Raw genomic sequence first — 27,373 nt, forward strand, 5'->3', positions numbered from 1 at the left:
AGAGAGAGAGAGAGAGAGAGAGAGAGAGAGAGAGAATATGAAGCAGAGAGAGAGAGAGACAAAGAGAGAGAGAGAGAGAGAGAGAGAGAGAGAGAGAGAATATGGAATATGTGTACAGTTTTAAGAAAATATAAGATTTTTTGCTTTTTGTGTTTGAAACTGAGGAAACTTCCTGCCAGCGACACCAGGATGAATCTAGAAAAGCGAGATTATCTTGAGGTAAAAATGACCCCCAGACCAGTGGTAGGTCGATACTTGCAGGTGCTGAAACATTCCAGCCCCTTCTACGGTTTAGCATCGTTTACTCCTTATATGAAGATTTATATCACTGATTATATTTCAAAAATAGTTTGTATTTGAACACTTCACACCTCGTCACATTATTTTTCGTTATTTTTGGCGCTAATTGATTATTTTACAAATTTAAGATGGACTACGTCATATACAGACGTCCCCCCAACCCTGCACTTTTCTAGTTTTCTAGAGCATAACCGGTCTTCGCAACTCTCAAATCACCCTCGTCGGCTCCCGTCCTACGAGCCTTTCGGTGCGGAAGTGCTGTTTACAACAGCAGAGCTCGGGCATCCACTATTTGTGAGACACTGAGCTAGTTCGGAAGCAGGTATTCTTGCAGATGTGTGTCTCCGGTCGCGACCTGTCAGCATCCACCTTGACCGTGCAGCACAGGGGGATTATGCAAACATCGTCCGGTGTGGGGCTGCACCGCGTCAACTGGTGAGAAATGTTGGTTTCTGCGCTAACCTAGCGGCTAACACAGTGATGGAGCGAGCTAGCCTGTCAGGGCACAACTCAACTGTGCGAGCACTGGCAACGCGTTTTCCTTTACGAATGTGACTGTTGAAAAGTTGGAACGACAAATGGTCCGAAAGCGAAGCAAAACAAAACAAGGTGACTTCAAGAATGCTTCGTTTGCAGTTTAAAAAAAGACCACCTGTTCACTGTTTACATCTTTTTACATGGCCAGTAAACGACGGGTCCCCTGTGTTTTTATGCTAGAATGTAGAGTGAGCAAAACGAAGCTGTTTTTGTATTTTAGTAACCCAACAATTGCAACCAGAAGAGCCAATACATCTGTCAAGATAATTTATATTGGTTTGAAAAAACCCCAAAAACGATTATAACGTCTGCAAGCTTCAGAGTAAAAATCAAGCATTTCATATGGTGTTTAATATAAAAATAAAACGTTATAAAACACAGGAACCGGACCAGTGTTGTTAATAAAGGGGTACTTTGGTTAGCAGCGTTAAAAGATCACGCTTTATAAATCTCCAATTTCATATCCCGATTCATTCAGATTTACACTAACGATCCTGTATTTATTGAAATAAAGAGTAAATTTATACCTTTGTAAAAAGTCTATATATATCCACTATGGTTCTGTAGATGAAATAAAAACGATGCTTTGCTTCCAATATTTTGAAGATCCTTTGTTAGCACAACTGAGCCTGCCTCGCTATGCCAGCTACCTGGGTATTAGACTGTTATTACAAGATATTCTCTTTTATTTGTTATGAATTGATGTGAGTATTTGATATATTGGTGTAAGCAATGATCAGTTTTATTTTGCTATCTGTCATAATTTCACCCTTTATTTTGCATTGCTCTCATATGGTTGTAGAGAACCAGCTCAACATCTTACTAGCGATTGACTTGCTGTTCCAGAGTTTCCTTGAATCATCTATATGGGCCATCTTCTCTCGAAAAATGGTCACCGCCTAAAGAAGAGGACACACAAGTTGCATCACAGGAAGAAGAAGAAGAGGAACTGTTTCCTGCGGCTCCCTTGCATGCTCTGCTTCATTGTTCACGGCAGCAGCACTGGCCTGGAAGACGACAGCGACAACCACCTCGAGGCCGGTTTGGACGGCAGCGGTCGCACTCGCAACAGCATCTCTGGAATCGGCGTCCCTGGCCTTGGAATCGGCATCGGAGCGTCAGCTGTCTCGAAGCTCGCCGAGCGCTACGCAACACTTGCATCCCCTGAAGATTGCTCCAAATTTCCGCTCTCGCCACGAGAGTTGGCTGCCTGGGAGGGCCAAGGAAGGAGCCTGTTATCAGCTGTTCCTACAAAACTGATCCCTCAGCCTGTGCTCTTCCGAAAGGCTGGGGTGTCTGTTACCGTGCCCATACCTGTACCAGTTCCGGGCTGCACCAACGACTACACTGAAATGGTGAGGGCTGTCATAATGTAGCTGAAGATGCAGCAATAACATGATTATTGTTGCTTCATAAACAACACAGAAATAGAACCTAATCGAACTTAGTAACTGAGTAAAGTGTTTTATTATTGAATATCAGAAGCCAAAAGTTGTTGTTTATATCTGCAGCTTATTATGTTTGAAGCCAACGTGCTTCCATCTGTCTCATCCTTTATGTGTCTTTTGATGCAGGTGTGTAAGAGGAAGTGTTCAGAGGTACAGAGGTGCACCCCTTGTAAACAGCCTCGTTGCACCTTTGCTGCCCCTGACGTTGGGCTGGAGGACAGAGGAGTGGGTGTAAGTGGGGGAGAGGCCACCTCCCACTCCGAAAGTGGCCACTGCCACCTTCCACTTTGTCCACTCCCCTCGTCTTCAGCATCTTCTTCCTCTGCCTCTTCGTCGTCGTCCTCCTCGCCCACCGACGGCTGCGGCGGGGCGGAGCTTCGCGCAGATCTGCCCCACAGTTCAGGCTCGTCCCCCTGCTGCTTCCATCATCCCAACGACGACTGCCAGGGTAGAAGTGCCGACTCAGACCACTTAAGCATCAACCACCTGCCTTCCTCTATTCTTCTCAAGGTCAGAGTTCAACAAAGACACACCATCATATTATTAGATTTTTTTTTTGAGTCTTTTTATGGGATTAAAATCTGTTAAAATGAGGTCTGATTGTCTCTCAATATTGTATATTTTCAGGTGCTCTCTCACTTGACAGTGAAGGAACGCTGTCTGTGTGCCTCTCTGGTGTGTAAATACTGGAGGGATCTGTGCTTGGACTTCCAGTTCTGGAAGCAAATTGACCTCAGTGGCCTTCAACAAGTATGCAACGGATAGTTTGCGACTTTACTCCTATTATTATTATTATTATTATTATTATTATTAATATTATTTATCAGAATTATATTTATACTAATTCATTTTGGCTTCACACACATACCACCACAGTTGCATCATAGTTGTTAACTAATTTATGTGATCAAAGATCTTCAAACTTTAATAATTCTTTGTCTTTTTGCCGATTTGAATCCATGATATTTTCCCCTGCTCACAGGTAAATGACGATCTCCTGGTCAAAATAGCCTCTCGGAGGCAGAATATAACAGAGATTAACATCTCCGACTGCAGAGGGGTTCACGACCATGGGGTGTCCTCTTTGGCCTCCCACTGTCCCAGCCTGCAGAAGTACACAGCATACCGCTGTAAGCAGCTCGGCGACGCGTCTCTGTCGGCCTTGGGTACGCACTGCCCCCTGCTGGTCAAAGTGCATGTGGGCAACCAGGACAAACTGACCGACGAAGCTCTTAAAAAGGTACCAGAGATGAAATTCACACTCTCGGTATCAGAATATTCACCAATCCGGACGATATATTTTCATTTATTGTTTCTCTTAAGTATTATTCTTTTTTTCTTGGTTGCCTTTTAGCTCGGGGAGCACTGTAGTGAGCTGAAGGACATCCACTTGGGTCAGTGCTACAGTATCACAGACGAAGGCATGGTGGCGTTGTCGAAAGGCTGCCGTAAACTGCAGAGACTCTACCTGCAAGAGAACAAACTGGTTAGTGCCTCACATGTCTTAAATTGTGACGCTTTCCTCTCATCTTTAAAAAAGATTTATGTAGCTCCTTTAGGTATTCATAGAGCTGCAGCCTTTTCCATTTCTTATTTTAGTTATTTTGGTTGTTGAATGTATTTCTGTTGTATTTTACTCACTTGTATCTAGCTCACTGCTCAAAAGTGAATAAAGCATTTAAAAATCACACCCCAGACCTGAACAGATGATATATAGCAGTTGAAAATCTATACTACCAATGTGTAATTAACTAAGAACCACATAATGTAAGAATAATCTTAAACCTAATTCTAAGCTAATTAAGAGCTGTATTCCAAATCAAAGTGACTCAGTCCTGTGCATGGCCTCCATGTGCTTGTCTGCACTCCCTACAACATCTGGAAATGCTCCTGACAGACAGTCCCTTTGGGATCTCCTCCCAGACCTGAATTGGCTCATCAGTCAGCTCCTGGACAGTCTGTGGTGTTATGTAGTGGTGGTTCAACAACACACAATGTCCCAGAGGTGCTGGGTTGTCTTCATCCAGGACCTGCTGCCACATTCCAGCCACATGAGGCTGAGCGCTGTCATGCACCAGGAAAAACCCGGGGCCCAGCAGTCTGACAGGATCTCATTCTGGTACCTTCGACTAGCAGGAGGTCTGTGTGGTCCTCCAAGGATAGTTTGTAGGGCTCTAACAGTGATCCTCCTGTCCACGCACAGGGGAGCAAACAGATCATGCTGCTGGGGTGTTGCTCTTTTACATCCCCTCTACCTCTCATGGTGTCTTGTCCTCCTTGTATATTTGTTTTGACCATATCTTCTCACACCAATGTCGAGTATACCTTGTTCCACCACAAGAGGTCACTGTTCTGTTTTGTTAACAGCCTCCCACTTGCTCTTAACTTTGGATCCTAATGTAGATTTGTGTTGAGCTTCTCCAGCCACACATAATCCGTTATATAGCTGTCATTTATTGGTGATTGCTACAGAGGCAGAGCATAAATTGTCATTTAGTCTGTTTACCTCTAACTTGTTTTGCCAGGTGCTTTTCTCCTTCCTGCTAATAGCATGTTTAATATCCTGCTTTTCCCCCTGCTAATATCTCTTCTCAGAAGTAATTATGAACTTGATGAATATTCCTGCTTCCAGTTGTTAACGGTAGCTCACTCTGTTACAGCTCTCATTCATCAGGTTAATAGCATATGAAATTAGCGATTAAAAGAAGGTGAGAGATTAATATCGTCGGTGATAGCGTTTCAGCACAGCCGCGTCACATTCAGACGGTAATTTTTCAGGCTTGGATTTATGACGCTGGCGTCTGCTTCCTGACATTACAGAAGATGATTGTTGGGGCTTATTATGGGAGTGGTTTTGTTCAGGCTCCTCACTTGAACATGTGGAAAGTTTGACAGAAACTCTGGAATTGTTGGCATCTTAAAAGTGATGCTCAGACCGTCTCCAGTGGTCTTGTAATGAAAAAGAAGCCAGGAAATGATTGCAAGTCTCCAGAGATGTTGCAGAATGCCATTTTTTTTATATCGCTTTGAGGATCTTTTAATTTGATTTGCTTTTCAACCCCTCCCCCCACTCTCCTTAATCAGGCACAGATTAAGATGAAGGCTTCAGCCGCTCTGACGTCCCTTTCTTTCTCCAAAATTGACCAATTAAAACGCTGCAGGATGTTTCTGTGTGGTCTTTCGCTCGTCCTTTCCTGCCTCTTGTCACACGCACACCCGCAAAATATTTTCCTTTCTTCCACTCACTCCCCCCTCGTCATGGTCTGGCTTCTACGCTAAAGGGTCTTTTCCAAGTGTTCAGGCCATATCCATCCCAGCAGATGGTTAAACAGTTCCTTCTTTTTCTGAGGTCCTTACAGTGCTGGCAGTTTTTTTGGTTTTTCCTGTTAGCATAAACCGCAAAATGTTGTTAGCTCACAGAGGCTCAAGGTGTCTTGGAGATGTGTTTACCTTTTTTTGAAGACATTTCTCTTCCCCTCCATTGTTTATTTATGCCTGTTTAAAAAGACTTAATACTTATAATTGACTCGCGATTGCCACGCTCCCAATGTTGTTTACACTTGACAGGTTGCCGCGTCTCCTCATTGCTTGTTAGCCCGGAGCCAAAGCAGCCCAGGGAGCTGGATAACCTTGAGCAGAGTCTTTTTATTTCCCAACATGTGACACTGGTGTGCCTCTGGACCTCTGCTTTTGACTGTCCCCTGCATTCTTTATTGACATTCACCCCGTATTTGGGCCAGAGATTCTCTACTTTTCATCTTCTGAAGCATCTTCTTCTTCATATTCCCATCCCTTCCTCCACCTGGAAGGGCAAAAGGCCCCGGAGAACGGCAGACCCCCCCCCCCTCACTGTAGTTGGCCACAGGGGGGCAGAGGCAGTCGTGCCTCGGTGACTTCTGTGGCTTTCGTACTCCCGACTACAGTATAAGCTGCAAAAATATGCGGCCCTCCTCCGTTGAAAGCAGCGCTCCGCTCCGCCTTTCAATTAGACCCACGTTGCAATCGGAAAATATTTTCTGCTGCGGAAGCACTTTTTTTTCCCTCCTCCCTTTTCAGCATTTAAACTTTTTCTCCCTCTCTTCTCCCCCCATCAAAGAGCGGCCACTTAATTTCCCTGCAGTTTTAATTTCCCTCTGGGGGGGGGTAGATTCTTTGACTGGCACGCAAACTCTTCTTCTTCCGCACACTCGTGCACACAGGCTCTAATTATTTACTATTTTAATTAGTGCAAATAGTGGAAATGTAAGTGGAATGGAAGATGACCTAACACAGATTACTGCGCGCCCTCAATTTAGGTGTAATTACTCTGCACCTACAATCAGTGCGTCCCTCCTCTGTCTTCTGGCTGCAGGAGAAGGGACATGGGACAGCGTGCAACATTGGGAAAATGAGGACGGTGTTACATGTCCCCCCCCATTAGCTGCTTGTCCAGCTTGTCACCAGTGGAGCTTTTCATGGAAGGAAAGAGAGCTCGGCTCCGCGCCCATGTTTAAATTGTATATTGACATTAGTGGGATTAAAGGAGGGCGGACATGAAGGAAGTGATAATGATAGCCGTCAGTTATTATGGGATAGACCTTTTGACATAAACCAACACACACACACGTTCCGGAGGATAATGCAAACACTGGGACAGACGCATGTGCAGGGGGCAGAGGAACTGAATGGCTGACAGCTGTTCTGGACTCCCAACTGGAAACGTTGTTCCTGTATTTGGAATTAGCGATAACTAGATCCACTCTGTCCAGGCTCAAAGACGGGCGCAGACACAGACCGCGCATTGTCCGTCTCTTCTTTAAGACGGTCTCCAGCCTTCGGGGACGGCAGTTAGGACAGTTCAGGATGTTGACTCACGTCTTTGGTCGGTTTATCTGCTAATGATGCTGGCTTAGGCCTGTCAGAAGGAGGCCAAGCTCCGCTCTCCTTCAGTTTCCACACTTTCATGTCATCGGGGAGTCCCGTTTGTTTTCTCCTCCTCTTTTTCTTGATCTCCGTCTTTGGTCTCTGCTGATTTGCCTGATGTATTAAATAAAGGTGGAATTGATTTTTCTCCCCCCCCCCCCCCCCAGTTTCTGTAGAGTCAGTCTTCAGGTTGTCTTCAGATAACCAGATTTCCTTAATTTCCAATTTTATGTTGCACCGTTCCAGTTGAAGTCAGCAGTTCTCCTTTTATTGCAGCGTTTATGTCTTCATTTCAGTTCTGTTTTCCCAGCACCTCACTGGTTTTTCTGATGAATTATGAAACGTGTAGATAGATTTGTACAGAAACTAAAACAAGGAGTGGGCAGGATTCTAAATTAGCAATAATCTAGGCCTTGAGCAGTTACCTTTTAGAGACCTTGACTTTATATTTTGGTTATCTTTTTCACAGCCAGACAGCACGATGTGTGACGCATATTTGATGATTTTCTGTCAAAACCAGATTCAGTTGCTAAATATGTCCAAAGTGTCAGTTTCAGCCTTTCCCCCAGGGTGTTTTTGCTGGCGAGCAGTTTGGACGAACATTTCTGGGATCCTTTCTGGTGAAATTCTCTTGAGTTTCTAGATGTTGTTGATCCGCAGTGCAGTTTGTGATCAATCTCTCTGGACGGACGGATAGACGGAGGGATGGGGTGAAACATGCAAAATCTCTGCTGCGCAGGATCGTCATTCCAACCGTAGTTGCTGTTTCTTCCATCTTGGAATTTGTCCGTTTGCTGGATTCACGCTATCAGCATCAGACCTTCTTTCTTCTTCTCTCCTCTTCTTCGTTGACCCCTTGAAATCCCTCTCTATTGATCTCTTCCTTCTGTGTGTGTGTGAGTGTGTGAGTGTGTGAGCTGCTCAGTGGTTGCCCAAGGACCAATCAGATGCATTAATGAGTACTGACTTTAACTTAAACACTCGGCTGCCCTCAGACACGGAATCCATATATTTCCTTTGCAGTTTATCCAAGTGCATAAAATAGTGGGAAAAATGGAAAGAGAGTAAAAACTTTTGCAAATCTATCTCTCTATGCACACACGTATTCATTAGTCGAATTAATTCCACTTAATATGATTATAATAACAGTAATTGAAATGATGTTTACATTAACAATGCTTTTAATAATAGGATTATAATTACTGTTCGGGATTTTGCTATTTTGCGTCTCTGCGTGTGGACATGACTGCTGCTTATTTTTAAGATCAATCCATGTATTTTGTATATAGATTGCGATGCATCGACTGGTTCACCGAGACAAATCGATGTTTCTGTGTCTGTATTTACGGCTTTAGATATCAGGGTCCGTTCCCATCGTTGTGACCGACAGAGGGCGCAGTAGGACAGGATAAAGCAGCACCACAGCGTTGAGCGAGCAGCCTCCGGGGTTCACGTGCTGATTTGAAACCTTTTAAACTTCTTCATTTAATAGATGCCAGGCTGTATGCAGAACCGCCACACTAGCGTAGTACAAACATGCGCCCCCTCCGCGCTCGCTTGCATCTGTTTAAACATTTGCAACGGCTTGTAGACTGAAGAATTTCCTTCCGAGAAAGTTTGATTTGGAGCCGACGACTGTTTTCTGAAGTGTTAATAATGTGCTCCTGCACAGCTGCGAGCACGTAGAGAGGGGGGCTCCTGTTTGCACGTTGGGACCCGTCTGCCCAAATAAACCCATCCCACCTGTAGCCAGACACTCTGATCGGCCTCTGCGGCGGTTGTCCGTAATCTCGTAGCTCCGTGGATGTTGAGGCGGCTCTCGTCCCCGTGACATTATCAAGCATTCGCCCGCAGCTACCAGATTTCCAGGGAAAGCAGCGAAGAATGTTAATGCGAGTGTGACTTATATTTCCATTCCTTTCCTCTTCATCGCTCTCTTGGCTCAGCACAGGAAGGCGTAGAGACCCCCCCCCCCCCCCCCCACTGCTCCCAGGACGTCTGTGCAAGCTCTACCCCGGCGTCTGCTCAACGGCTCGTAGCTTTTGTGAGCTGACACATTGTGGGGGAATGCCTAAAGTTTGTTGTTTGAAAATAAACTGAGCGGCACATCTGCATTGTCTTGGATCACGCGCGGTTATTTGCTTTCGCGTGTTTCTGGAAAGTTTGCCGAAAGGCTGAAACTTTTTCCAGAGCAGAAACCAAGGGCGGCGTGCGAGCGGGGCGAACACACTCTCACGTTTCCTCTGTTGTCGCCACGGTGAAAGATCCGAGGCAACGATTGCAGCCTTTGCGGAGCTCCCCGGTTCTTCTGTTCTCCATCAGTCTAAGCTTTGCTGACTTTACGTGCGTTTTTCAACCTGTGATTTGACTTCAATAATAGCAGCAATTGTAAATGTGACATCTTGGCTGTTTGTTCAGTCCCGCTGGATGTTAGGAAGGGCTTTGGCAAACGCATTACCCAGTAACTCTTCCGAACGCCCATTTTAATCCTCCGGAGGGCCGCTGCTGGCCTGCGTCCTGGCCAGCGTTGGGATAAAGCATTGTTTTAGAGGCCCTCTGTTTATCAAGCTGCAGACAGCAGCAGCAGCTCCTGACATCCAGCCTGGGATGTCACGATGATTCATGGCCCTCCGCGACACCTTACTCATGCCTTTGCTTTTCTTAATCTCTTTCTCTCTCACTGTCGAGGTCTCTCCGGTGATGAGTTTTTCTTTTGTTTGACACGGGCAGATATGATGTCATTATTTTAAAGGGAGACCACCAAGCCAAGATGGAGGCCTCACTTGTGGGTCGGCTCGCGCCTGTGTGTGTGCCACCATTGTTCCGTGTACAGCGCGGATCAAAATCCAGTGCCCCGGCGTTTGAGGCCCGTTTCATAAACGCTTTCTTAAATATACGGAACGTTCCAATTCCACATCTTGGCTCCAAACGATTGTTCCGGAGACCTGTTTATTCTGAATTTGACGCCCGCAGCAGGCTGTAAACAAACAGAAGATGCGGGAGAAGCGGCACGCTGGGAGACCGGTTGAGGTCTCCTGGAGTAATCATTAGGAACATCCTTCAGGTATCTGCCATAATTGGAAGCAGGTGATAGCATCTTGATTGGCTATGAAGGGCATTTCTGAAGCTCTCCAAGCCATTTACATGCAACCATGAGGCGTTCTCTGATTGTATTCTGTTTTTAATCAAGATAATGTCTCTTTACAGGGGAAATACTGTATAAAGCGGCAATAGCTGAATGAATATTTGAGGAAAAATGGGAATCATGTTGGTTTTTGTGAATATACGGATGTTCATTTTCCATCCTGGCCCCCTTTTTATGTTTCCCTTCAACTCTTTACCACCACTTATTTCTAATCAAGGTCACAGGGGTCGCTGGACACACACACACACACACACACACACACACACACAGAGTGATTTAGTGTCTGTAATCAACCTTATGCGCAGGACACTTGAGTATGTGGAGAACATGCGCGCTGGTGAGGTGGAGTCTGAAGAAGACCGGCACCTCTAAGTGGGGCGATGAAGCACAGGCATGCGAATGGAAACCAGAGTTTTCCACTAAAAGCAAGGCTGCCCTTGGGTGGAGCGCGCTGGTCACATTTTGTTTAACATTCTGAGCGCTCTGCCTTTATTTTGGAGGAGCAGTTTGTTTTTATTAACCTTTGCCACGAAGCTTTAACATTGTTTTAAAGGGAGTTTGTGTCTTGATGAATTGCTCTCCTTGCAGTCTCACCTCTGTCCTGAAGGGAGTCCACCTGCTTTATTTCAGCTCGTTGCGTTCTCCTTCCACATGTTAACTGGCGACCACGGATCTCCTGCTCGCCCCAACACTCCAACGACCGTCCTTGAGTCTTCTTCACCCCCCCTGACCCCTTCTTTATTCAAAGGCTCACTGATGGGGAGGTGGCTTTAATCACAGACTCTATTAATCATAGATTACAAAAGGCGGAAAGATGCGCATCTGCATGAAGTTTTGGGTCCAATTATTTGGTGTCATCCTCCTGCACCCCCCCCCCCCCCCCCCCCCCCCCAACACCTCTGCCGTCTCCATCATCCAACCGCAGCTACATAAGTTCAATATCGGGGGTAATGAATGTGTTTAATAAGCACAGTGGGTCGATGGGCTTAATGAAGGTGACGGAGGATGCTGCTGCAACCAGAGTCTAATGAGCCTCCAGGGTTAACGAAGTCCGGCTCGAATCAGGATTCCCTCACCTGTACCTTTTCAGCTCCAGCTTTTCTGCCTCTCCCTCCTGTCTCTCTCCTACCTCCCTCTTTGTCCTTTTAAGTCTGTCCCGGCTTAGGAATGCCGTCGGAAAAGCCCTTTTTTCCTCTTCAAAGGAGTCGGGCTCTAAGAAGCCCGCCAGGCTATTTCCGTAGGCCTGCAGTCTTTATTGTTGCATATCCTGATGTCGGAATACCCAGGCTGTTCCAGAGGCCAAAGATTCCCCATACAGCATTTTGTTGGGACTGGAAAAACAATTTCCAAACAATTCCTTCATTATGGACAGTTTTAGCCGGAATTTGTCTGTAAATCTGACAGGCTAGTTCAGTTCTTTAATGCTCATTTAATATGCGTTTGTCCTGCACCTCAATCGTGCCTTTGATGGCGTTTTGGTTAAGTAGCGATGTTGGTGAAGTAGTTACAGTTGATTCTGGTGAGTGAAAATAGTAAATGATCGGAATATGGTCTTTCAACACCTCCTGCCTCGGCTCCCCACCATTCCCACCTCTTACCAGTGGGAAGGCGTGACTCGCTCGCCCTCACATTTCTATTCCTGCACTTGCCCGAGTGCAGAACCGTTATGAGATATAGCGTTGAGACAAGCAATCGATTAATGGTGCACTTAGCTGAGCTAATTAACAGCTATGTAGAAGCGGAGAAAGCATCAGGCGACGTCAAGGAAGTTGTTTCCCCATCACCGAGACCCCAGATGACCTCTAAAGCGTAGATCACTTTACAGGAAAATTTACATTTCTGCCATTGGTCTGAATACCTTTATAGACTCCCGAGAGTCGTTGCTGGTGAACTTTAGCACTTGGAAGAGTCGTTGGAAATCAACATCGACCTGAAAACTTTTCTTCTTCACTGAGTGATGAAGAAGGGGAGATTTTATTATCACCTGTGTCTCTAATTTCCTCTCTGCCTGTCTGTCCTTGAATCTTTCTTCTCTGCTCCCTGCTCCCCTCCGGAGGTCCTATCCCATCTACCTCCAGTGTGAATTTGGCTTAGCTAAATTAGCTCTCAATTAAAAGTGAATTTGGTGGAAATGAGCACGCTCCGGAGGCCACAGATAAAAGGGAAAAGGCGGAGCCGGAGGGCAGCCCGCCTGGCTGACTAACCGTCTCGCTGGCTGTACTCGTCTGTATTGTGTATTTTGGTTCACGCCGAGTAAATTATGTGTGTGGTGCTGAGGGAAAGCAGCTGATTTGCATTTAGATAAATCCCCGTGGATATGTGCTTGTCATTGAGATGCAGGGGGTTCATTCCGGTTGCCCCTTCCCCAGCCGCTACTACCTGCACGATGTGTGTCAGGTCTTTGTGTCTGCCCTACTTTACTAGACTGCAGGTCTGAGGTTCGAGTCATTAACGTGTGCTGGCCTACATTTAATTTGGCGCCACCTTAAACTGTGGCCGACCTCTGCACGAGTAGGATGGGCTAAAATGTCTGACCGGTCTAAACGGGTAGCAACCGCTGCCCATTTATGGGATGACAGCATCCCAAAAGCCGGGTAACTTTTATACTTCGCATATACTAGTTTTATTAAAGTAAGTAACTGATGTTTGGAATAAAAATGCACCTTCATTGAACCAGTGTCCAAATGATTCAGCTGCTTTTATTCTCCTGCCAAAAAAAGGAGGATATAGTAAAACTCAGGATCAATACCTGATGGTTCGGTTGGGGAGAAGTAGCATCAAGCTGTCAAGTGCTTCTTCGCTTGTTGGTGATGTCGGTGTTTGAGCCGACTTGTGTGATCCGGCGCTTTAGGCCAGCCAATGGATTAGTTGGGGAGGAGGCGGCCTGCGGCTGATTGACAGTCAGGGCTGAGTGTGGGCAGATGGGCTGCAGCGGCTGTAAATATGAAGCCCTCGTGACAGGTGAAGGTCAGCTTGGAAGGAAGGAGAGGAGCGGCTGATCCCGGCGGGGGTGCGCGTACGTGCACGCGTGCGTGCAGAAAGGTGAGCTAACTAATTCCCGTCATTCCCTAACATTTCTTCACATCATTTTAAGCGCGTGAGTCCGAGGCAACCTGACCTCCTCCAAGTTTTCTGCAAACTTAGTTGCTTCTGTTTACTGTACACTAGCAAACATTTCACCTTTGTGTACCATAAATTACCTCCCCGCCCCTGACCTCACTCCTCATCCTGCTCATCTCGGAGGTGAATGTTTTGCTACGGAAAAGCTTCTGGCTCTGGGAGACGTTCACAAACACGGGTCCACGTGCGCAGCACGAGCTGGAACTGAATTAGCGGCTACTGCTAACAAATATCTACTGCGGCATTATATCCTTTTCTTGGAGGAGGATAAAAATATGATGTACATTAACATGGTAAAAAAAGAAGCTTGACCCAGTTTCTCATTAGAGTGACCGAGTTTAACACACCTCGAGTTACTGTTGTCCGTAATGGAAGAATGTCTCCATAAAACACTTAAACACCTTAGAATCCGTCAGTTCCTCCTTTGGCCCGGTGCTGCTGCTTGATGTGCAGTAGAAACGCTTTAGCGATTACCTGTCTTTGACTGCATCTCCCTGCCCGTCCACTGTACCTTCATTGATCGAGCTATCCTGCTCTCTAAATCCCCCTCTCCGATGACTAATCCATTGCGGTGTTCCCATGTCTGTTGGACTTGGGCCGAAGCAGGGTGGGATTACCCCCTCCCAGCACTCACACACACACACGCACACACACACAGACCGTGTGCCAGGGGATGTCTGTGTGGACTTTAAAGGGTACAACTGGACTCTGGGGAGCTGTCTTTATGGGAGCTGGGCTGGGGGAACCTCCCTTGCTACTCCCACATGGTTCTGTTATGGGAAGTTTGTTTAGTGGGAATCATTTCGGCCTTCTCGTATGCTTTCTCACGCGCTTTTGAATCCGGCAACCAGCGGAAGAATTTATGGGGGCTGTTAAATCAGGTGAATCGGGTCAGACAGATGCGCAAAGCCGGGGGATGAGAACTTGGTGATGTTAATGTTCCAGGTCTCACGCTTCTTTCAAGACTTCTTTGCGATTGCAGTGGGAGCGGAATGGAAATGTGTTTTTAATCCGAGTACACTGTTGTGATAAACCACCACTTTACCCGCACTGCCCCCTTAAAATCTGTATTTGATTCGCATGCAGACCCTCTCTACTCGCACTTTCTCTTGTAGGCACAGAAAACGTTTCTCGCAGATGGAATTCAATGTTATTTAGTTCACTCAGGAGGCCACATTAAACCGACCCTGCCCGTCATGTCTGATCTAGACACACTTATAGAGCAATCGCGGGCAAACGGGATGGTTTTTGCACCCCGTTTTGAGTGGAAGTGTAAAGAGCAGCCGCTTGAATGATGCCGAAGATGAAGCCAGGACATGTGGACATATAAAAGGGACACGATTCTGCCCAAAGATAACCACGCTCTGCCTCGACTGGGTGAAGAAATGTAAAAATGCTCACGGAACCACTGCTAACGCCGCATCTCAAAAACAGCAGCAAGAAGAAGGTCGATGATTGAAAGTCAATAACGTTTTCACCCCGGAAGCGAAAGAATATATGCAGCAACAAGTTGACGTTGCCGTGCATTAACTCATTGCTGCCTGAACAAATACCAGGGAAATAAACACACAAGAACAAGGGTAGGGCCTGAGGTTTTTCTCTGTACTTGTGTGTGAGAGAGACCGTCTCACCCTGCCTTTGTGTTTTACCTCCCGTTCATCATCCCCTCATCGCTCCTCCCTGTCTCTCTCTCTTAGTAATAAAGGAGAGTATTTATTCCCCCTCCTTCAGCTCTCAGGTCTCTTAAAGGGAGCCCGGGACTGAGCCGATATTAGACAGAGTGTGTGTGCGCATCCCCACATGCGTGTGTGTGTGTGTGTGTGTGTGTGGGCGCGAGTTGATTTTCTCTCATTCACACGCTGCGTTGTCTGCTTGTCTCATCACCTATCCCAAATGTACAGTAGCGTCTTCTCGCGCGCTAACACAGTGAGATTGAAAGTTGCTGATTTTGAGCCGCGGGGACTCGTATACAAGAGGCCTCTGGCGGGTGCTGATTGAGCTGTGCTGAGCCGAGGTAGAAAAGTTACAGTAGCATGCTATTACCTTTCTGTGCCAATGGAGTTTATTAAGATTGCAGATGCTCCCTGGCAGGACTCCGCGCAGGCAGGCAAATCATTTTCTGACTCTTGTCCGCGAGGGAGTAAAAGGCTAAAGAGGCGCGTCTCATTTGTGTCAAACAGACATCGACTCCAAGGGCTGTTTGATTCGCGCAAGCTAGTTCACAAAGAGACGGAAAGATGTTGTTTTGTGCTGTAGCCACAAACTTTTGGCTGGTTGCCTTTTTTTTTTTAGGTCATATTGGATTATTTAGGTCATATTAGATTATTTACAAATGTTGGTTGGGCGCAGTTCCGTGAAAAGAAATGAAAGATCTGTGTTTTGCACTTCTTTTTGACATGTTAAGGCAGCAGAGCTTAGATGGCCTCAGAAGTTCGCGCTCTGCAGTTTTGGGACGTAGCTTGACAGTTGGCACGGTGAAGATGATTTATGACGGGCCCGGAGAGTCATAGATGGATGGGAAGGAGTAACGTTAATCAAATCTGTTCTCTAACAACACAAGAAAGCACCTTCTCAGTCCCCTTTGATAGATGAAAGTGTCCCGACTTAAACAGAGAGAAACAGCTGAGTTAATCAGCTTTTCCTGCAGTCATATTTTAAAGGATCTCCCAAACCGCCGCGCGAACACAGCAGAGCTTTATACAGATTTATTCGGGCAACATCTGCTTTTCTGTTGCCTCTCTGGTCTTCTGAATGTAGCCTCTTATTTGCTTTGGTTGACAAACAGCACATGCGGCTAGAAATAATAACCAGAGTTCGAAATGATGACCAAGACCGGAAATTGCCCCAAATTGAGTTTGGCAATATTGCGAGGACCTTTCAATGTCTCATTTGCTCCATTTCAAGCAATTTGGAGTCTGTCAATTCTGTAATATAGGCAGCAAATGTAAAAACAAATCCAAAAAATCGGGGCTTACGGCAGGTGGCACATGAGGCCATCTCCTTTCATAAAGGAGCACCCCACAGCTTAGTAATTGGACGCATGCTCGGACAGATACGTTGCCTTGTGTTGTTGCTGCTTCCTGGGCTTAGATGTTGTGTTGCCCAGACTCCTGTGGTGTTTGGAGCTCAGTGTGTGTCCATCCCTGCTCGTCTGCAGCCTTCCTGCAGGTCGGACCCTAATCCTGTCAAGGGGGTTTTGGGCCCGTTGCCCTCAGGAAGGGTTTTACTGCGCTTGTCTCAGAGGGACCAATCAAAAAATGGTTATCTGTCATACGGTTTTGATATCTATCATCCGGGGGACAAAAAGCTGATTTTATCACCCCGGGAGGCTTCATGATGTCTGTTAAAAAGCAGACTGCAAAGGAGACATTCAATATGGAGGGAAAACGCGCGCGTTCACGTGCACGGGAAATGTAATGAATGAATTTCTTTTTTATTTTCCCCCCTTCATCTTATTATCCAGCTGCAGACTGGATCCGTCCTTCCGGATTTCCCTCAGATGTGGCAGAGGTTTCGAATTAACACTCCCAGAGTTCTGACACACTCGCTCATGAAACAACGTCAAATTGATCTCAGCAGTCGGGATGAAAGAGCATCGCGGCGGCGCGTCCGCTCGTTCATCATCGCTAAAAGGCCGACTCGGTTGAATACACATGGCGGTTAATTGAGCTCATATAGGCACGACATCGAACATACAGTTACAAAGGGAATACAGTCACAGCTCCGTTCTGTGATTTAGAATTCCGGCTGAAGACAAAGATGCTGACATTCAGGATCATTTGCTCCGTGTGTGCGACAGCGTCATGTTGGATGTTAATGTGCTGCGTGCAGTGTAGAGGTGGGGATGCTAACCCAACGAGAAGGAACGCTGGACGCCTCAGTGTGACTCAGTGGTTCCTCAGTGAGATGAGGCTGTGTTCACAACAGCTTCCATGGTTGTTTGGATGGGATCAAGATCCTCGACTGCAGCCAGCCGCGGAAACATGTGGCAAGTTCATTAAATATAGGAATCAAAAAAGATGTCAGAAATGGGTTTTGGAAAGCTTCCTTGAGCTGCTCTTGGCCTTGTCCTACATTTTTGTCCCTCTTCGTCTGCCTTGCGCTCACCCTCGAGGGCCCGTCGACACGCCGTTTCATCCTGGTCTGCCTTCCCAGAATTCAGCTGGCCCCGGAAACCCTCATACTCGCCCAGTGCCCCTCTGCCGCGACGTCCCGGTTCACGTGGTCGTCCCGTAGTCTCCCCCTTGTCTCCCAGACGGCCCCCCGCTGGTCTCCTTGCTCGGCGAGGATTTGGATCCAGCCACTTCTGTTGTGTGGACCTGAAGCACAAGCAGGTCTTTTTGTCCTCCGTGATAAAAGCAAGAAAGGCGGGCACGGGAGGAGGATTAGTTTAAGCCCGGCCCAGACGACACATCTGCTTGTTGTGGTAATATCTTGCCTTTCCCTCCTGTGGTTCCTCTTGCTTTCCTTTCTATTATCTTTGGTGAGAGCCGCGGATATTGGGTCAGAATGCACGGTGAACTCTCAGAGCCGTGACACCTCTCTTCCTCCCTTTCCTTTTTTTTGTCCTCTGGCTACAGCGGGACATAATTACCCTTATTTTTGTTAGCCTCTGTACAAAAGCAGCAGCATTAAAAGGAAAGGATGAGCTCATTATAATTCCATCATGACTCGTCTTTCATCAGCCATCAATCACTCCTCTCCCCTGACTTTACAGACGTGCACCCCCGACTCTTCCTCCCACTGTAGATGCAAACGGTTAATTTTTTTTTTGGCGCTTCACCTCAGCTTTACCAGTTAATGGTTGTAAAGCCCGGGTCATGGTCACTGGTCCACGTCAGCTTACTCAGTAGGCGTGTTTGATGGCCTTTCTAGTCTTCTGACAGCTCTGTGGGTCAACAGGGTCAATGGAGACAAAAGCATTGGGTGCGAAGGGATTAGTCTTTTATTTGTAGTCTTACTTTTGTTCCGCATGCATGAGATACTTTGCAAACACATATATATGGTTTAATGTGCATGAAAGTATAGATTTACTTTTCTTTCCCATGGGAACCTGGGGTGAAGTGCAGGTATGGGCCAGCTGAGGGAGCGACCTTTAGCACTGACATTGGAAGTCAAGGTTATCAGATCTAAAGTGTCTCAGACAGGAGAGGAAGTCCAGTAAGTGGCGAGGCGTCCTGCACCTTCCCTCCACCCCAGCTGGTCCTCGGGAGCCCAGGCCTGCAGGACCGGCAGGCTGTCGGAGTAGATGGAGGAGCAAGAGCACACTGGAGGGGGAGGACGGGGGGCGTCTTGTCTGCGCTGTCACTTCACGCTGACACGGTGTGAGGCGGAGTGACGCGCGGCTCAGCCGTGGTGTCTGGGAGCCGTCGGGCCCAGGAAGCCTGACCTCCGTAACCCGTCCCCAGACCGGTGGGACAGACATGGGCCGTCTTTTGTTTGTGTAGCGTAAATGTTTGTGTGAGGGAGAGCAGAGCAGGATACAGCCCGGTCTCTGAAGACCCGGCTGTATCTCCAAAAGGTATAGCTCAGCGAAGGTTGACATTTATGGAACAGAGGACCTTTTTTTATTAGATTGCCTGAAAATCCTGGCTCAGAAATTGTTGTGACTCCTTCATAAATCTGCACCAGCAGCTGCTATCGATTCCACGAGTCAGTTCAACATTAGTATCTGCGGCTCTAAAAGCCCTTTTCTTCTACAGTAGAATGATAAGCAGATGTCCCGATGCAGAAAAGATCAAATCGATAAGTTGCCAATACGAGATCAATGGGGCGTCGCCGTGGTTTCCTAATGAGAAGCTCGACCTCGTGGTGCTCTTCTAAAACTGTGGAAAATATCACGATGTGATATCTCAGACACAAAAGCCCATAAATCCTTTAATAAGTATAATTAGGATGCACGAAAAACGATGAGGGAGGCTCCTCAAATGAATCAAGTGTACTTATTGATATTCAGTGCTGAATTACTTGGGAAAAACATCTTTTTATTGGTGCTACGAGGAAAGGTTTTGTGTTTTGTGACTAATTTATGGTGTTTCTCTCCAGAAATGAATAGAAAAACTAGTTGTTGATGGCTGATATTTTATTTAAAATGTTTTAGAAACCCAGAAAAAGGCAGTGATATGCTTTTCCTCCTTCATTGAGGGCGCCACCATCAGCACTGCTGGGTTACCGGTGATATAAATGCCTGATATAAATTATATTAATGCCTTCCTCATCAGCCAGAACGGTAAAGCCTGACCCTCAAGCACACCAAAACAGGGAGGCGAACCCAAGGATTGACCACAATTATGGTTATTATTTATTTTTAACACTGTTATTGGCTAATGTGGTGATCAGGTCTAGTTTAGCCTTGTGGACTTGCTAATTTGGGATTTTTGCATCCTTGGCTACATGAACCTCCAACTGTAATCATGAGTTCTGCGGTGTGTGCATGCTCCCGAACTTTGACCCAGAGGTTGAAAAGCATTAACTGGCAACAGCGTAGGAGCCCTGAAAATAGCCGAGGGTGAGATTCTGAAGAGAAATCCCAGTTCGGAACGGCTCGGCTCACCTTCTCCTCCCGGTCCCGACCTTCTTCATCAGTTGTTTGGTCTGGGACTTGATGGGCCCGGATGACATCCAGTCTTAATCAGCTGAAAGGATTTCCCTAACACCCGGGTCAATAAGTCGATCACCTCCCGTGCACGTGTGTTCGCACTGATGAGCTGCAGCGGCGGCTCGGCTAATTTGACGGACGTTCTTTTACAAACTCTGATTGATGCTGCTTCCAACCGAAGGATCGGAAAACACTGAAATAGTAACCTCGTCTGGCGCCGCCGTTAGAGAGGATGTAAACGGGAGCGTTTTGCTCTGAGGCGACTGTGCCGACCGCACGACTGTCTGATATTTTCTAACACTTTTCCCCTCCGAACAGGCCAAATTCTGTTCCACATTTAGGAGCAGTGTGACCTGTTCTTGTCTTCAGGCGAAAAACGTGGCGTGGTCCTGGACATGTGGAGCTCCCCGCTGTGGCCCATCAGGGGACTTTAACGGGCTCCTGACAGGCAGAGAAAATTCATCCTCCCGCGTCTGTCTGGACATAACATGCAGTTATTATACAGCACCTAGATTGTTGGTGGTGCTATTGTCGGGCCCTTCCTTAAAGGAGACGCCATTGTTTGCCTCACTATTGTCACCTTTGTTTAAAATTCATTGTTGACCATTGCCGTCTGTGGACTCTCTGCTACGGCGACAGCGTGGAATTCAGGCGCACAATAATGTTGGACTCCCCCCCCCCCCCCCCCTTTGACTGATCCACGAAAAAGATTTTAAGGGAAATCTGGGAAAAAAGTTCAGCCAGAGGATCCGAAATGTTTTTTAGCTTCTCTTGCTATCTCTCACAAGACCTCAGCTTTAGTTTTGGACAGGCTGTTTCTCTGTTTTGTAAATATAAAAGCCTTGTTAGACGACCCCGCGCATTACACATAGAACGATGTGTCCTTCCTCCACGCAAGGTAAGACATGCGGAACATCACCTCTGTGACGGTCCTTGAGAAGAACGAGAGTCATTGTGGTTCTGAGTGCCTGTGCAGCGATTTTAAAGCTAAGAACGGAGTCAGCCTGGGTCTTTTACATCACACAGGTGTGAAGGTGAGCAGAAGCTAACAAAAACGCAGCGTGGCAGCTGAGACATCATGGCTGCCGCTCGCGTTCTCTGACTCTCCCAGCAGCTACAGTATGAAGCGTCTCTGTGCGCATTTGTTCTGGCATTCATCTAACCCCCCAATCTGATATGTTGTTACTCTGATTTAAAAAAACAACTAACCCAGACCCTAACTTGCAGGAGTACATGCCCCGTTTGTGGTTTTCTGCTGCTGCTGCTTTAATCCAGGAACACAATAAAGAAACGTTAACAACCAAACCAAACAGAAGCCGCTGTTCTTACATTAGTTTCCAAGAGAATTACCTATTACGGTGTTGTTGTTCCCTTACATCCCTTTTTACCTTGGAGCCTGCCGAGGCATTCATCAGCCACTTTCTCCCATCAAAGAACTCATTTACTGCCATTGAGGTTCGCATAATGGGAAAACAATTTCCACAAGCACAGATATGACTTTAGCCATAGGTGGTCTGTCAGAGTAAATACAATGCCTCCATTCGCACAAGCTAAGCCTGACAGGCAGGCTGCGTTTTGAACTGTATAACGGTGTTAACGTTCAAGGAATAGGCGCGAATTCCAAACACCTTTGATTCCCGACGCCACAGTTTGTGGATGTTGTATAAATCTGATGTCAGCATCATAGAACACGTCTGTTGAAACATACTTCATGTACCGTATGTAAATGCTAATGTTAGCAGACCTTTGTTACTTTCAACCCGTCACGTCTTTGCCAGTTTTCTGCGGTGCTCCATTGTGTGTCACTCTACTGCACTCTCCCACAGCGTTGCCGTAACAACCACCTGTATTGAAGAGGTCCCGTTTAAAAGGAACTGAGCGATAAAAGGCAGCAGTGGTTAAAAAAAGCTGTATTTTCATATGTGTTCCTTATTCACCTTATTTAACAGAGAAACAGTTTACACTGGAGCTTATTAAAGATCGTGAATCTAATGAGCTTGATTGGACTGCGATTGGGATGTTTTAACCCTCTGGGTATTTGCGCGGTCATTCAATTCGTACACGGCGGGTTATAACGTCTGCGTCCTGCTGCGGCGTTCAGCCACCGTGTACCAAGTCAGAATGGACGATGGGCCCTTGTCTTCCACCAGGCAAATTAGGCATCAAAGCAAGACTAATGAACATGGTTAACTTCAGAAAAATCGAGCCGTCCCCGTTGCACTTGTTATGCGATTGAGAAGGATGTGCACGGGCTGCTGAGCGAGTGGGAGTCTTGACGTTGAGGAGCAGATGCCCACCGCCGGCTCATCCAGTCGCACGTTGGCCCCGTTTCTTCTCCCGAGACCGCTCCGCCACCTTCAGGCCCCACACCTTGTTGGAGCGTGGGGGTGTTGGGGGGGGGAAATACATTTCCAACATTCTCTCCATTTTTAACAAACTAATTAAGCGATGTGTGTTGCATCCTGGGGCGATAGAGAAATGACTCAGTCACAGTTCAGTAATGCCTCTAATAGACGGAGGAAGAAAAGGGAGCTCAGGAGGGAGGGATGATGGAGGGATGAGGTGGACGGGGTGGTGGTGGTGGAGGGGAGACAAATTAGGCTGCGCTGAAACAATTGTGTGTACAAGATCCCCACTGTATTCTTCTTAGGCAGACAGTGCTGCAGAGGTGCTGAGGCAGAGCAGATATAGTCTGGTAGCAAACGCACCTACAGATACCATCAGCTGGTATGCTGCGCAGTGCCACCAGGGGGCGACGTCTCAGGTCCAGACACATTCATTTTTATATTGTAGCATCAAATTCTGAACAATATCTCACGATGCGGCACAGGATTTCCAGGATCTTCTTTTTGTGGCGGGATTGCTCGATTCCATTGTTCTTTGATCTGGAAATGCCAGATGATTTTTTTGTCCCCCTTTTGCATCATCAAAATGTCACTTTTAAGAATTTCTGATCCAGGTGTCCAGATGGAGAGATGGTTTCAGGGAAGTCTTGAAACACTGCGGATGCTGGCAGACTTCTACGGTGCAGAGCGGACAGATCAAACGTAGCGCCGACAGGAAAAGAGAAGGGAAAGTGTCGACTGTCTGTCGGGGAGATTTGGCCCAAAACAAACGGTCACGGATTGGATTGTGGAACTTGAGGCTGTGACCTTTTTTGACTCACTTCTGCGAGTGTGAGATGAAAACGTATACTCCAGAAGAATAAACGCCTTCACGAGAATGTGAATTTGCTCTGGTAATTAATCTAACTGATGCATCGAAGCCGTTTGATTTAAAGTTTTGAATTGCTTCGTCAAGCATCACCGTGTAAATGCAGATATATGCTAATTGAAATTCAACCTCCCCCTCATCTGTAAAGTTTACTAGCCTCTTCAACTAAATTGCTCTCCTTGTCCTCTTCCTCCTCCTCTCCTCCTTTCCTACCAGACTTGCCTGCCCTCCCACCCCACCTAAGTGGGTCTTTAATTTCAAAGTAAACACATTCCCTTTTCCAGAAACAGACTGGATAAAGCACCTCTTGCCAACAAATGAATAAACCGTGGCATAAATAATGCCCCCCAACACACACACAGGAGAAGATCGATAAACAGCAGTATTGAGGCATCTCTCAAGGTCTGTGTCTGGCACTGCGTGATGCTTGATTTATTTGTTCTTTGCAAGAAGTGGTAAATCAGCGCTTATCCTCAGGCCAGCTTGGCTTCGCCCAGCCAGGCAGTCCTACTTAGTGTCAGTCACCCCCGCTGGTTTAGGCGTCTTCCTTCCTCACGTCTGTCTTGACTTTTCTGCATGTACTAAAAAAAAAAAGAAGTAGGGGGTGGAAGTGATGTGTTCAATTTATTTGGCACATTTTAAAAATTCCCTGCGTGCCGCTCGCCACTGCGTGCAGGTGTGGAAGGATGAGGCGCGGCATCAAGCGCCAGGGTGGCAGTTGTGGGAGGAGAGCCTGGCAGGCTTCTGGTGATGAGGCAAGGAAAGGAGCTGCAGTCGTGAGGGGGAGGGAGAGGGAGAGGAGGACTAACCTTCCCCCGGGGCGTTTTTTTGAGGGTGGTCTCTTCATGTCCCTCTCTTCCGCCTCCTTTTGCTCCTCTCTGCTCTCACTGTTGCCCTAAGACAGAAATCCAAGCTGCCCCAGGTGCAGCACACATCTTTGAGACCACTTACGTGAGCTTCGTCTTAGCCTTTATTCTTTGTTTCTCACCATAAATTATGTGACTCAGGCCCTGAAAGTTGGAGAAGAAACTTGTTTTGTTTGGAGGATACTTATTTAAAGGTTTTCTTTCCCAAATAGTTTTCAGTCGATAATGAGGCCATCATTATTTTGTGCATATTAATGTATATATCTTCATTTTGCCGCCTCCTCCATCTTTAATGCCATGTGAGGCAGAGCAGCTACTGGTCCATGATGCATTCACTGCCTCTCCCTCCAGACCTCTAACTGAAATAAGAGGTGCAGGTCGCGTTTACAGCCCACTGGTGTTAAAGTTAGTGCCTTTACCCAGAAAAAGAAAATGAAAAAGCAAATAATTGCGCAGTCTTGACCCTCTGGTAATATAGTGTTCGGTTTATAGGCCAGGGTTTGACTTTTTAAGTGTCTCCAAAATTAAAGGCCAGGTTTAAGGCCGATTTAATATTCTGTTTAGATGCTCAATTAGATTTGTAATTGCTCCTCAGGCATGATTGCATTTATATTGGCCAAGTTCATTAATACTGTGAGACCTGGGTCCGTGGCCAGCAATGCAGTAAAACTAAAATGAAATCCTCAGCACAGGGATGAGGCAGGACTGGACAGCATCAGCAGAACACAGAGATGTGCGGCTCCAGCGCCAGAGACGAGGCTGGAGTCGCCGCAGATCCTATAATTCTTGTTTAATAAGGGTTGATTGCTGTATTTTAGAATTCACCAGAGGGTGTCGGAGGTACAAAAGTGAATGGTTAGCCGATATTAGCTGTCTGCATGGTGTTTCTCTTCCTCTCGCATTTGCATTACGCCACATCCTGGCTGCAGGAGCTGTTTGGAGGCCGTTACACAGTTTGACATATATCATGTGCATGTGAGACGTGGCCTGGCTCTCAGTGGAGAACACCCAGTGAGGCTAAGGGAGATCAGATTGAATCCGACAGGAAGTCTCTGCACAGATGCTACATGAATTTGGTCACTTTTCAAAGTAAAGGTCCGGCTCTGGACTGTGGAAAGTCGTAACATAATAACCACCTGTGATAAAATGGGCAGTATAATGTGTGTGAGAGAAAATAAAGAGCTATTCCCCTTTGCTTTTCTTCTGTCATGATTTTTGTTTTCATCTTTTATCATTGCTTTCATCATTGGTTGCCTTCCTCCTCATTAAACGCGCACGTCCAGGCTCTAAGTTGTCCAGTTCCCCAGGTGAAATTGATCATAGGTGTTCCAAAAACACCAGCATCTGTTGCCCTCATTACATCTGTAATTCTCTCCCTAAACACCCCCCCCATACACACATGTCCTCGTGAATCAGGGGAGGACCATCCCGGTGGTTTATTAGTACGATTACAGGACCGGGAGTCTTGTAATTTTTCAAAGCTTGTCCATTTTTCTTTTTTGATTCTTTTAAATTCCATTTTTACCCCCCCTTCCCCCCCCCCCCAATCACTCAAAATGCGTCTGCTTCCTCACGTCTGAATGCGAGCGCTTGCTGGTTTTGCATCTGTTATTCTGCCAGCGGTGGGTGAGTGTGTGCGAGTGCATGTGTGATGGGTGAATGTGCACTTTTACAGCGCTTTGAGTGCTCAGAGAGGAGTAGAAATGCGAGCACAATATCCCCTGTGACACTTCACCAGGACGCTAAAATTGAAGTTTTCTGCAGAATTCATGTGATCTCTCGGTGCCTTTTTCCTGTTTTACGTGCCAAAACTCTGATGGCTGCATCAAATCTCTTTAATAACGTCGGCTCTCGTGGCTCCGGCGAACAATGATGGAGCAGGCATAAACAGATAAACACTGAGTAATTCTTTGAAATTTTTCAGAGATCGTCCCTTATCCGTTTGCCAGATACTTTTGGCTTTTGTTCTCTCCCAGAAGGAACAAACAATATTGATGAAGCCATAATCCACTTCTAATGCAGGTTTAATGCTGTTTGCCAGAGAAAAACCTGCCTTCTTCAGCGATTGTGTGTTGTTGTTTTTTTTTTTGCTTTTGAAGCCGTTACATCCAAACCACATTGATGTCATGTTTTCATTGCTCTCTGGAACTGGAAATGTCGTTCCCAAGGCCCGCCTGATTGTTGTTATATTGTTTATTTTGCATCCATTTTGCCAATCCCAGGGAAAACGCCCTGTCTGTCTGTGGCGGATCAGGTCATTCAGGTTATTATCTCCGCCGTCGACAGTTTTTCATGAGGCTTTTACGGTATGTTTTCTGTTAGCATAATATATTCTAAAACCCTTACAGCTATTGTTTCACAAACCGCTGTTCTTAAGTTGCAGATAACATCAAACATTGGCCGTTTTGAAGCTTCGCAGGGCAAACGTTTTATTTGTGAAGCTGTGAAGTAACGGCGTTGAAGCACTCTGGCCCAAACTCTCCTCTGGGTTATTAGGGTCAGAAACCGCTGTTTTTAAGGGCCTAAATTCATCAGATCTGATTCTGTTCATCAATGGCCAACTCAAATGCAGCGAGCTAGTTTCTGCTAATTTTGCCAGCACCAGTGCTTTGAGGAGACAGACGTCCGGGACATCATTTTCATTTTCCTGAAAAGAGGAAAAAAAAAAAAAAAAAAAGCCACAGCGGCGTGACATTTGCACGGTTTGGTCCCCGACCACCGTGTTTTCTTATATCTGGGGAATGAGGAGCCCGGGGTGTCACTGCAGAGCTGCATTATTATACTGTTTGCCACACGTTTTAGCTTTATCACATAATTGCAGCTTGATGCATTCCGGATGTTGCTCTCGGCCATGTGGCTGTTGATTAATTCGCGACTAACTGTACAAGTCTGACGCCTTTCCGTCCTCACCTGAGCGCTGCCGTAATGATTGATGGGGCGAGCAGCGCGCTGACAAGTGACCGGAATTTTAAAAAAAACCCAATATGGGATGTACAAATCAACTTAGATTTTATTGGTTTTTGCACATGTGATGTCTGGAAAATGTCCGACTGTGTGCGTGATGATGTTTTATATGGAAATATCCTGACTCAAAGCCCTAAACAGAGGAGATGCGAGGAGTGCGTCCTTACCCTTGGAGCGGCGGTACCGTGAAAAATCGTCCAAATGGTGGATGGATGACTATGCTTGAGAGAGATTTATTGCATTGCCAGTTTGTGGGCTCCCGGCTAATATACTATAGTGT

At 46.5% G+C, this 27,373-nt stretch overlaps 1 protein-coding gene across 5 annotated transcripts in view; it reads left to right on the forward strand.

The window, feature by feature from the left end:
* Positions 1-545: 545 nt before the first annotated feature.
* The window catches only part of fbxl17 (F-box and leucine-rich repeat protein 17), a 129,619-nt gene continuing 102,791 nt past the window's right edge, over positions 546-27,373 (forward strand). For 4 of the 5 annotated variants that reach the window (XM_029829458.1, XM_029829460.1, XM_011615603.2 and 1 more), the window contains exons 1-6: positions 546-735; positions 1,684-2,192; positions 2,412-2,795; positions 2,913-3,035; positions 3,268-3,525; positions 3,640-3,771. In XM_029829458.1, coding sequence (XP_029685318.1) covers positions 1,704-2,192; positions 2,412-2,795; positions 2,913-3,035; positions 3,268-3,525; positions 3,640-3,771 — 1,386 coding nt within the window. In that variant the 5' untranslated portion in view covers positions 546-735; positions 1,684-1,703. The other variant, XM_029829459.1, reaches the window with a different exon arrangement.

The sequence above is a fragment of the Takifugu rubripes genome, chromosome 21 (assembly GCF_901000725.2).
Source record: "Takifugu rubripes chromosome 21, fTakRub1.2, whole genome shotgun sequence".
NCBI classification, from domain to species: domain Eukaryota; kingdom Metazoa; phylum Chordata; class Actinopteri; order Tetraodontiformes; family Tetraodontidae; genus Takifugu; species Takifugu rubripes.